General features: G+C 54.1%; 1 protein-coding gene across 3 annotated transcripts in view; it reads right to left on the bottom strand.

Moving 5' to 3' along the window:
• Positions 1-4339: 4339 nt before the first annotated feature.
• Positions 4340-12042, bottom strand: part of ATP8B3 (ATPase phospholipid transporting 8B3) — a 31122-nt gene continuing 23419 nt past the window's right edge. For 2 of the 3 annotated variants that reach the window (XM_064396482.1, XM_064396483.1), the window contains 6 exons: positions 11677-11900; positions 10724-10807; positions 9865-10107; positions 9535-9673; positions 9171-9301; positions 4340-7441 (listed from right to left, as the gene is read on the bottom strand). In XM_064396482.1, the coding sequence (XP_064252552.1) occupies positions 7211-7441; positions 9171-9301; positions 9535-9673; positions 9865-10107; positions 10724-10807; positions 11677-11900 (1052 nt within the window). In that variant the 3' untranslated portion in view covers positions 4340-7210. The remainder of the gene's footprint in view (positions 7442-9170; positions 9302-9534; positions 9674-9864; positions 10108-10723; positions 10808-11676; positions 11901-12042) is intronic. The other variant, XM_064396484.1, reaches the window with a different exon arrangement.

Below are 12042 nucleotides of genomic sequence, written 5' to 3'. Positions count from 1 at the left end.
GAGTGCCTTTTTCTTGTACCAAAGGTGTGTGGCCATTTCTTTGCTCCTCTGCTTTGATCCTAAAGACTCAGTGTGCCCTCAGCTCTCGGCAGGGACAGAGTCCCAGGGCTCTCGTAGTCTCTGGGTGTTGGGATGAAGGAAAGAAAACCCAACCCTTGTCCTAATTGAAGAGAAAACATCCCCCTGGCTGAGGGAAAGGTGCTGGTTCCCCGGCATGTCCCCACTCTCAGATGTCCCTGTGTCCCCAAGCTGGTCCCCAGGGTCCCTCCATGCAGCCCCTCTTGCCCCAGGAGCACAGACCTGGTGTCCAGGGATGCTGCTCCCAAGGAAGGGCTGTGCTCCATGACCTTCTCCAGCCTCAGTGCTGGACCTGCAGAAGCCCACGAGGCAACACAGTTGAGTTTCCTCACGAGGTGACAAAGCTGAGTTTCGTCACGGGGTGACAAAATTGAGTTTCCTCACGAGGTGACAAAGCTGAGTTTCCTCACAAGGTGACACAGTTGAGTTTCCTCATGAGGTGACAAAGCTGAGTTTCCTCAGCTCTGGGTGTTTTTGCCTCACACAGCTCAGATCTGAGCTTCGTTCCCACTTTTGGTAGCACAGTTTGTGGCATTTCTGTTTGGAAAGATGAAGGCAGGAGCAGTGGAAGCCTCACCCTGAGCTTTCTCCAAACTCTTTCTTTAAGGAAGGGGTTGGAGCCCTGAATCCTTCCAGCAGGAGCTGTTTCCAAGTCCCCAGAGGGACGTTTTTGGCTCACTGGGGAGGACCTGAGCAGCCAGGTCTGCTCCATTCTGCCCTTGGCTTCAGCAGAAAGCAGCAGGAGGACCTGCCAGAGCTCCCCAGCAATGTCCAGAATGCCCAGTTTAGGGAAAACTTGGGTTGAATTGTACCTGCCTGGGTCAGTCAGGCCAAGGAGACTCCTTTGAGTTGGACCAAACTAGCCCAGGGCCACTCCTGGTGTGATTCTTGGAGTTGTCCTGTGCAGGACCAGGAGCTGCATTTGGTGATCCTTGGGGGGTCCCTTCCAATCCAAGATATTCCAGGACTCCAACGCCCCTGGTGAGAGCAACCCCATCCTGCTGGGCAGCCTGAGAGGGCCCTGTCACCTCCCTGTCACCTCCCTGCCCCCCCTGCCCCCCTCCACACTATTGCCTTGGCCAGGGCCACCCTCCTGGCCACGCCACCCCCTTGTCCCCAGCCCCACCTGGCTCGTGATACCAAAGATGTTCTCTGTGCAGGAGAAAGCCTTCATTGCCACCCAGCACAGACCTTACAAGCCTTTGACAATGTTCTCTGAAATACCTCAAAATATTTAATGTATAGTTTATGTGATAAAAAAAAAAATTACTTAGCTAGTTTTTGGAATTTGTGACTTGAAGCTTTATACTGTTAAATTATAATTTTGCAGAAGACGGCATGTTCTTATTTCTTTGATGCGTTCAATGGGAGACATATTGAATGTTAAGGAAATGAAAGCTGGATAGTTTCACGATTTAAAAAAAAAGAGAGAAAGAGAGAGAGAGAAAGAGAGAGAGAAAGATTAAAAAAAAGGACCCTTGGAGTTTACAGATTTCATATTTAAACAAGTCCTTTTAAAAAAAAAAGAAAAAAAAAAAGAAAAACTAATAATGATGACGATACCTTTGCGTTCAGATGTGTTACTTTTCTCTGAGTCATGTCGTATGAGAGTATTTATTATATGTGTTCTGTGTTCAAATGTAATTTAAAGAAGACAAAAAAAAGGAAAAAAAAAGACAAGATGAGAATTTGATTTATGCATGAAAAATATACTCTTTCTTGAAGTAATGTAATAATTATTGGGGGAGGGGTGGTCGGGTGGGAGCGGGAGGGGACAAACTGTGCTTTTTTTGTCCACGAGTTTTTGGTTGATGAAGATTTCTCTGCATGGATCATGGTTCTGTTCCAACTCACAACCACGGGAAAGTCATCATGTACCCCCTCGGTTTCTTCCTTCACCTCTTTTGTTCCTTTCCTCGCCCTGAAAATGGCTTGGCAGCCACGGGGGGAGGCGGGGGCACAGCCTGGCCCCGTGCCCAGCAAACAGGGTAAGGGAATCTGGGACACGGGACCCTGCCGTGCCCACCCTCCCTCCTGCCTCCCCCTGAGGCCTGGCTCCTCGCTCTGCTTTGTTTTCTGTTTGTTTGGGGGGGAAATTGTGGGGTTTGGGTTCGGTTTTTTTGCTTTTCCAGCTCTGTGGGTCAAATCCCAAGTGCAGCCAAGAGGAGGAGAGACAATCAGCTGCCACCACGACCTGAGCTGGCAAAGCCACGCGGCTCCTCGTGTCCTCTGAGACAAGGGAAACTGCCCTGGGCCCCCCAAAACCCCCCTCGGGGCCAGGCCTCTCCAGGTGATGCTCCCAAATCCCCATCCTTGGGACGACCTCACAGCCCTGTCCCTGCACAGAAAGGGGTGCTGAGGATGCTGCTGCATCAAGGCCCAGCTGGACCAGGCACGGCCTGGGGTGACCCATTTCTGGGGGCTTTGGGGTGACCCATTTCTGGGGGCTTTGGGGTGACCCATTTCTGGGGGCTTTGGGGTGACCCATTTCTGGGGGCTTTGGCCCCAGAGGTGTGCTTTGGGTCAGGGGCACAGCCAGCACTCTGTCCCTGCCAGGCTTCCCTGTGCCACCAGCCTGGCTCTGTGCAAAGACACTGCCCTGGTGGAAGGAGGAGAGTCCAGGCAGTGGAGGAGCCCCTGGAGGATCCCAACCCACCAGATGGCCTCAGGGCACTTTGGAGGCTTTGGAGCTTTCTGGGCATCACCCTCCTGGGCTTTGGAGCTTTCTGAAGTGCCCAGAGTCCACCCCTGAGTGGCTCCTTCCTCCCCCTGCTCCTCCTCCTCTCCCTGCTTACAGACAGGAGCATTGGGAAGCCACATCTTTGGAGGCCAGGAGGGTGATGGGGACCTGGAGGAGGCAGTGGTGCCATTCCCTGAGCATTTCCCTGAAACTGCTGCTTCCTCAGCCCTTCCCAACCTCTTCACCATTCGAGGTGGACCCAAAGCTCAGCTCACCATGAGGAAAGAGATCTCAGCTCCTTCAGGCCCCACCAAGGTGGTCCCCAAAAGCCAAGGAAGGTGCTTTTCAGGCTGCAGCCTTTGTCTGGTGCTCAGCACCAGGTGCTGGTGGAAGACCCTCTGACCAAGGACCTGCCTTTTAGGAGGAGATGATGTTGGTTCCAGCAGCACCTCTCATCTGCTGGCCAACCCTTCTGTCCTCTGGAGAGCCCAGCACCCCCACCACGCCCCATCTCCTCCTCCAAGACCTTTTCCACCGTGAGAAGCTTGACAGCCAAGACCACAATTCCAGCTGCAAGCAGATTTGGACACAACCCCAGTCACAAGTCCTTGGAGCTTACTGAGACCAGCTGATTCCATCTTGGGATGATGGCTTGGGAAACCCTGGAGAAGCCAAATCTGAGCCCTGTTCCCTGTCCTGTGGCCACCAGGACTCTGGCTCTGCTGATCCCACCCTGGATCTGGCTGCCCACACCAACCAAAATGCCTTCAGGAGCAACTTGCCACGATACCAAAGATTTTTTTTTCCCTGCAGGTAATGACAATCCGAGCTCTGTCCTAAAGACAATTCTCTTGACCAGAGTTGCACCCAAAGGGCATTTTTGTGCTGTGGGGAGCAGGAGTGAAAAGGGGGCCCTGGGAACACCTCCGAGGGCGATGGAGGGCAGCGAGGAAGAGGAGGAGACCTGGGATCTCCCACCAGAACCTACTGGCTCATCCTGGCCAGTGTCTCCTGCTTGGACTGTGGAAGTTTTCGGGGATTTGGGTCATTCCATGAGCTGTGATGCCCCCAGTCGCTCCAGTTCTTCCTGGAGTGGAAGTTTTCCAACTATGGCTTTTATGCTTTGAAACCTCGCTGCCAGCAGTGGGGCAGCACTGACCTCACCCCACTGGGAAAGCAGGAGGCTCCCGGGGTCAGTTCTAAACATTTTTACCCCACCAGAGCCGAGCTTCTCTGCTCTAACATCAGCTGTGCAGGTAGGACATGGGCACAGAGCGAGAGAAATGGCTTTGCCAAAAATTCACCGTTCATCCTTTTTCCTGAACATCCCAAGCCTGGGTGGGGAAGACTTGGAGCTCCTCTTTCCCTCACCACGGGGCTGTCACTGCCCCGTCTGCCTGTCCCTGTCACCACTACGTGTCCCCAGCATGGAGCTGGCTCCTTTCCCTTGTCTCAGAGGACACCCAGCCGTGGGGCCGGACCTGCAGGAGCTGCCACGAGGAACCCACTGCCTCCCACACGTTTGTCTGGCGTTTTTAAAGAGAGGAAATTAAAAATGCAAACAACAGAATTTGGGTTTGTGTTGGTTTGGTTTCTTTGTATTTTTCCCCTTTGATTTCTAAAGGAAACAAAGGAGTCAGACAGAATGCAGCCTGGCCAGGGAGAACCCACAGCCTCGGCTCTGCCAGCCCAGCCTCCTCCAGAAAACATTGCTCATTTTTGTGTATAGCAATAGGTGAGGCTCGTCCTGGTCCCATGCAGTCTGAGGGCCACATCTCTGAGTTTTTAAATGACTTTTTCGTTCTAATTAAATTAACTTAATTTTTTTTTGCTGCTGCTTCATTGTTACTCTCATGGGATAAGTTTTGTTCTACAGCGAAATGCAATTGTTACTCCTCTGTGTCTTGCAACTATATTTGTTTAAGCTATTTACAAACGTTAAAAAAGAAAAAAAATAAAATAAAAAAGAGTCTTATGTGTCAGGCACTTTATCCAAACTGTGCTGTGTGCTCTGGAGTTTGTTCCTTGTTCTTTGCAATGACTCACGCAGGGGAAGTTATCAGGAAACTTAACTCCAGCCTGTCAACAGGTTTTAAAAGAGAGAAAAAAATTAATCTCTATTTGTTCATCCTCTACTGGTCATGACTGTGTTGTATTTCTGCAGCTTTCTGTTTCTTCAATAAATTATTTTCTAGTCATTCACCCTGGCGTGTGTGGTGTCCTGTGGTGGTGAGGGGGTCACTTCCCTCCCCTGCCCCTTTCACCACCTCACTCCTGGCCTGGGAGGTTCAGGGATCCTGCCCAGGACACTGGGGAAGTTTCTCCCCCTCTTTTCCACCTGGCACTTGCAGCAGTGAGAGCTTTTCCAGAGGAAAGATTTTTATTTCTTGGCACCATCCAATCCCTTCTGGCCAGAACCCAAGGGAAACACTTTAATTCTCACAAACCTGGTGCAGATGAGGCCAAAGCACTTGTAAAACAAACCCATGGACTCCGTGAGCTGCAGGCAGGGCCAAGCCCCGTGGATGATTTAATTGTGCATCTTTTCCCCAAATTTCTTCTCCTCCTGTGCCTTTGCCATGGCATGAGCACGGCTGGCACAGAGAGAGGGACCACGGGACCTTTCAGTGCTGCTCTGTGGCACAGCAGAGATTTCCAGGAGAGGAGAGAAAAGCTAAAAAGCCCTTTTAATGAAAAACCAAAACCCATAAAAAGGGTGACGAGGTCACCAGTCCATTGTTCACACACAACTTCTTCAGCAGCCACTGCTGGTGGCCCTGGCTCTGTGGGACCTGTCCCCTGTGCCCAGCAGGCAGAGCTTCTCCACGTCCCCCAGAAGGGCTTTTTGGGACTCTGCAGAGTTTGTGAGCAAAAGCTGTGCCCAGAGGTGGGGACACCAGACCTGGGGGAGTGTGTGGGGATGGGGCAGGGCACACAGAGGGCACTGCCCCAGCGCAGGGACAGCAAAGGCAGGAGCTGGGAGTGCTGGGGAGTGACAAGGAGGCTGCAGGAGCCAGGCTGGTCTGGCTGGAGAAGAAAAACCAATCAATCAATCAATCAATCAGTCAATCATACCTGGCTGCCTCTCCAGAAATTAGGAGATATTTTAAAGTGACACTGCTCGAGTCTGAGGCACCTGGGCTGGTGGAAGTGACCCTGCCCGTGGCACAGGGTGGCATGAGATGAGCTTTAAGGTCCCACAGTGGGAAATAAATGTGTAGAAAATAGTGTGCACCTGTATGCAAACCTTGAGATAAGAAATGCTGACTTAGAAATGTCATGGAATAGGACAGACATTGTTAAGAGAAAAACAGAACTAGAAACAAGTTTCAAAGGATGGCCTTACAAATAAGACGAGATACTTTAAAGAAATAGAACAATGAAAGTTGCATTGTAATAAAACCACAAGGAGTAATTTAGATTATTGGCTTGAAAACATTTACAACACAGTGTTGCAAAAAAAATGCTTATAATATGTTGTAATTAAGAAATAGTCATCTTCTGATTGTGATAGCATAAATTATAACATCTGTATTGTCTCTTTTCTCATGAGACTAAAAATAGAATAAAAGTTTTTAAAACATCTCTCAGTTACCCCATCTCTAAATTAAAAAAAAAAAAAAAAAAACCAAAAAAAAAAAAACCAAACCATAATCCAACACCACCCAAAGCACTCCAGGATTCTGTGGCCTGACAGAAAAGCCACAGGACTGAGCAGCCCTTGGTGGAGAACACAAACAAGGTTCTTCCTGCAGCCACTGCAGCTCAGTGCCCTGTGGGTGGGAAGGAGCAGGGCTGAGGGGCTGCACCCCCAGCCCCCTGCTGCTCTCCATCGGGCAGTTAATTAATCCCGAGCTGGGTTAATGAGCTCCGGGCCGGCAGCACTGCCTTTGTGGGCTCAGCCTGGGCTGGGATCAGCCTCACACCAGAGGCTCCGAGGGCTCGGCAGAGCAAAGGGGGTGGGCTGCCAGGCAGGGGTCACAGGGAGAGGGCGAGCCTGGTGGCAGCGGGCAGGGAGTGTTGTGGCACTGGTCAGGGATCCTGGTGACAGTGGTCAGGGAGCCTGGTGGCAGCAGGCAGCTGGTGGCAGAGGTCAGGGATCCTGGTGGCACTGGTCAGGGAGCCTGGTGGCAGCACTCAGGGAGCCTGGTGGCACTGGTCAGTGACCCTGGTGGCAGTGGTCAGGGAGCATGGTGGCACTGGTCAGGGAGCCTGGTGGCAGCAGGCAGGTGGTGGCAGAGGTCAGGGAGCCTGGTGGCACTGCTCAGGGAGCATGGTGGCACTGGTCAGTGACCCTGGTGGCACTGGTCAGGGAGCCTGGTGGCAGCGGGCAGTGGCTGTCACAGCCGCACAGCTCTGCAAAGCCACGTGCCCCCAGCGTGGGGGTCACGGAGCCCGCAGCAGGAGCCCCCCCGGCTGGGCCAGCCCCTCTGCAAGGCCACCAGACAGGACTCAGGGTGGCCCCTGGCAGGAGGGCACAGCCGGGGTGCCCTGGGGGCGCAGGGCAGGCGGGGCAGTGCCGTGGGTGGCCCTGGCACGCAGACTGTCCCCGCGGGTGATGAGGCCGGCGTAGCCCTCCTGGTGGGAGAAGGCGTAGCTGGAGCGGCGCAGGGAGCCGCGGGGGACGTGCGAGCGCAGCTGCACCGCGGGCTCCGCGTCCCGCCTGGCCTGCAGGAGGAGCTTCTGCAAGGACAGCGAGAGATCAGGGCTGGGGACATCTCCCTGCACAGCCCTCAGCCCAAGCGGGGACGTGAAGTGATGCCTTGTGAAGGCTGAGCTAGAGCTGAGCTAAAGATGCAGAGGCTGAGCAAGATGATGCTAGAACAGAGCTAGACAGAGCTGAAGAATAAACCAGGGATTTATTAAAAGGCCACAATGGATCCACATTGGGCACACAAGAGCCCAGCCAGGGCTGCACCCAAGATGAACCAAAATAGTCACAAAATGCACGACCGCTCATGGGGTCTCTCACTTTGATCAGTTCTGCTCCATTTGCAGATTGGAGTTCATTGTCCAATTCCAGCCCCAGCCCATGCAGTCCCATCCTTCTTGTTTTTCTCTCTTTAGTCCATGTTGTTTATATTCTTGGGTTTAAGATTTGGATCATTTGTCCTTGGTCCCCAGCTAGAGCAGGAATTGTTTTGTCTCCCTGCTCTGTGCACAGAGCTCACCATCCCCTCATGTGAAGCCCAGACCCACACACTAAAGCAGCACAGAATCTAGGAAATAGAAAAGCCAAATCTGAGGCATCAAAGGGAGCATAGGGGCACCTCCACCAGGGCATGACTTGGCTCCCAGCTTTACAATGACCTGATTTTCCATGGGGATTCTCCTGGGGACCTGCAAAGCTCGTGCAGCTCTGGAACACAATGTCAACCCCTGCTCCCACACAGGCTGTGGACGCCTCTCAGGCAAGCCCTCAGCCCAAGGTGGGACACAAGGTAGGCACAGGCACACCCTACACTGATGCCTCAGGTTTAGCTTTTCTATTTTTCACATTCTGTGCTGCTTTAGTGTGTGGGTCTGGGTTCACATCAGGGGATGGTGAGCTCTGTGCACAGAGCAGGGAGACAAAACAATTCCTGCTCTAGCTGGGGACCAAGGACAAAGGATCCAAACCTCAGCCCAAGAGCACAAACAACGTGGGCTGGAGAGAGAAAAACAAGAAGGATGGGACTGCATGGGCTGGGTCTGGAATTGGACAATTAACCCCAATATGCAAATGGAGCAGAACTGATCAAAGTGAGAGACCCCCGTGAGCAGTCGTGCATTTTGTGACCATTTTGGTTCATCTTGGGTGCAGCCCTGGCTGGGCTCTTGTGCTGCCCAAGGTGGATCCATTGTGGCCTTTTAATAAATCCCTGGTTTATTCTTCAGCTCTGTCCAGCTCTGTTCTGGCTCAGCCTTTACAAGGCATCCCCACCAGGACAGGGTTTGGATCCCAGCTCCACCACAACCTCCTTCTCCATGATGGGATGAGGGACATGGGGACTCTCCCGGGGGGCTGCAAAGCTCACAAAGCTCTGGAGCACAATCTCAACCCCTCCTTCCACCTGGACTCTTTTGAAGGTACAACCCACAACCCCGGTGGGGGTGAGCTCCACCAAGGCTGGGGTGGCACCACGACCTGCACCAGACCCTCCTGGGGGGTCCTGGAGGACAATTGCTTACTGCAACCAAAAGCAGACCCTGTCCAAGAGCTGGGTCAGCTGTCTTGGCCCGGGCCAGGTTGGGCCTGTAGTCAGAGTTGGTGCCAGTGTCACGAGGGACCACCACGAGTGGGACCTCCAAGGAGAGGTGACACGTCCCAGCACTACAGTCCAGGCTTCCCTGGGGAACCTCCCCTTGCCATCACCAATCCCAGACCCCAGTGGGAAGCAGGACCTGCCCTGGCAGTGCCCCCAGCCCTCACCTGCTGGGTGGTGGCTCTGCCCAGGATGGCACGGACGGCGTGGGCGGTGAGCGAGGGCAGGGTGTTGACCACCAGGGACAGCAGGACCACGAGCAGGACATAGGGGTCAGTCAGGGCATTCCAGCTGGCATCTGTCAACACAGGTGTGGTGTTTGGGTAGGGAAAGTGGAGAGGGAACAGGGAACAAGTGCTGGGCCCCTGCCAGGAAAGTTCTGCGGGCTCTGAAGAGGAGATGGCACCTAAAGTGGAGTTAGAAGTCAAGGTAGAAGTTCAAGAATGAGGAGATGATCTGCAGGGTGGGAAACAGCTCCTAGCACCAAAGCCAGGGAAGGGAAGGGCTGAGGGGATCCCCAGGGCACCTCACCTGGGAAGCGGAAGATGGCAGGGGCTATCCTGTAGGCATCAACAGTTTGGGTCAGGAAGGAGAAGAGGCAGAAGAGGAGCAGGCTGGCTGTGACCATCAGGAAGGACAGCACTGTCCAGTACTGAGTGTCCAGGACAATCTGTGGGGACAGAGCACGCAGTCTCATGAGGGCCTTGCTGACCCTCTTCCATTCAGCTGCTTTGTCCAAATCCCTCCTCCATCCCAGGGAGATCATCCCCCAGCCATAAAGCCACTGGGGATAGTGCCAGAGCCCAGGGACCCTAAAGATCTGCTGTGGGGCAGGATGAGCAAGAGCAGATCAGTGCTCACCTCCACGAGGACCGACAGCAACGCTGACAGGGCCACTGTGACAGAGAAGGACTCATAGTCACCCACCACCTTGGTGCCAACGTGGTCCTCAAAGGCCCAGAGCGTGATGTAGAAGCTGATGAGGGAGGTGCCCACCCCGTGCAGGAGGGTGACACCAAAAACACGGTAATTGAAGAGCTCGTCCTGCTGCCCGACCACGTAGAGCTCAGGGAACTCCAGGCTCTTCTTGGCACTCACATCCTGCTGGGAGAGCATCCCAGAGGGGATGCAGGGATTGGGGCAGGGAGGGAATCCCAGAGAGGATGCAAGGATTAGGGCAGGGTGGGAATCCCAGAGAGGATGCAGGGATTCCTAGAGGGGATGCAGGGATTGGGGCAGGGAGGGAATTCCAGAGGGGATGCAGGGATTTGGGCAGGGAGGGAATCCCAGAGAGGATGCAAGGATTAGGGCAGGGAGGGAATCCCAGAGGGGATGCAGGGATTGGGGCAGGGAGGGAATCCCAGAGAGGATGCAGGGACTGGGGCAGGGAGGGAATCCCAGAGAGGATGCAGGGATTGGGGCAGGGAGGGAATCCCAGAGAGGATGCAGGGATTCCTAGAGGGGATGCAGGGACTGGGGGAGCAGGATGGGTCTGCCCCACCCCACACACCCTCTGGGAGAGCTGCAGGGGGTCCCTTTGCCCAGTGGCTCTGGGGTGGCTGGGGACAGGCACCCAGGACTGAGGGTGAGCTCCAAATGCCCACGGAGCTGCCAGTGCCGTGTGTGGCACAAAGGGCTGTGGAGATGGGGCAGTGAGTGCCAGGCTGGCTCCCAGCTGCCCAGGGTGGCACAGGGCTGGGGGAGCCCGGGGAAGCCGTACCTGCTCGAAAAGGCCCACGGACAGCACGGGGTAGGCAGTGTAGAAAATATTGTAGAGTGCAAGGAACCAGCCCTCATACAGAGGCTAGAAGGGAACAGGGAGAAGCTGTGAGCTTGGAGGTGCTTTGGAGAGACTCACAAAGGATGAACAGGCCCCAGGACACTCAGATCCACACATGGAAATCCCCTTGGGCTTGCCCCATCCCCTGCACCAGCCCCACACTGTCTGTAGGGTCATGCTGCAGACGGAGATGGGGCTGGAGCTCCACGTGCTGCTGGTCAAGTGGTCAAGTCACACTCCGTGATGGCCCTTGGGACCAAAGCTCCCATTTTGGAGGAACCCAGCTTAAACCCACATGGGATCCTGCACATGTCCAAGACTGAAGTGCAGCTCACAAGTGCAGAAGAGGTTTTACAGCAACTTCTGTGAGCCAGAGAGAAGTTTGAGAAGAGGATCCATGTTTACCCTGAAAGAATTTTCTACCAAGGTCATTGACATAGAAATCAAGAAAGAAAGAAGGATAAATAAGACAAACCTGCAACTGGCTACTTCAATAAGCACTTTGCTGGTCTTTCCTGACCAATGAGTAAAGTCTAAACTTATGAGTTTTGTAAGAATGTATAAAAATATGCATGCTATAATAAAAATGGTTTTGAAGCCTTCTGAAATGGAGTGTTGCTTTGTATTGTCTCTGTCTCAACTATGACACACAAGGAGATCCTGAATTTCCCCGGGATGCTTTCCCAATCCAGCCAGGTGAAATGCAGATAACCAGTTGTGCCTCAGTCAGAATTTGGATATGGCAAGGGAGACAAGGGGACCAAGGGGGTGATGTGGACACGTGTCCTCCTGGGCAGCCCCAGGGACGATCCCTGCAGGGGATCCTGAGCAGGGGGGTGGTCACTCTGCTGCAGAGACCTCCAGAGGCTGGATGTGAGCCCTGCAGCGCTCACCTGGGCCGTGAATCCGCTGTGGAAAGCGAACCACACCTGGGCCAGGAGGCCGGCGAAGGTCTTGTAGAAGAAGCAGCGGAGGAACTTGCAGATGCGCAGGTAGTTCCAGCGGCCGTGCACCAGCAGCAGGCGCTGCAGGAAGGAGAACTGGCCCAGGGCGTAGTCACTGCACTGCACGGCCTGCAGCCCCTCCAGCCCGCTGATGCCCACCCCGATGTCCGCGGCTGCGGGTGGCAAACACACACGGGGAGGTTTGGGGGAGCTGGGGTCTTGATGTCCCCGTGGGTTGTCCCCGGGAATGTGAATTCAGGGGTGACAGACAAAGGGAACCCCCTCTGTCCCATGTCCTGGATGTTCCAGGCGTGG

The sequence above is a fragment of the Passer domesticus genome, chromosome 21 (assembly GCF_036417665.1).
Source record: "Passer domesticus isolate bPasDom1 chromosome 21, bPasDom1.hap1, whole genome shotgun sequence".
In the NCBI taxonomy this organism is placed as follows: domain Eukaryota; kingdom Metazoa; phylum Chordata; class Aves; order Passeriformes; family Passeridae; genus Passer; species Passer domesticus.
This window is presented reverse-complemented; position numbering and strand designations above follow the sequence as displayed.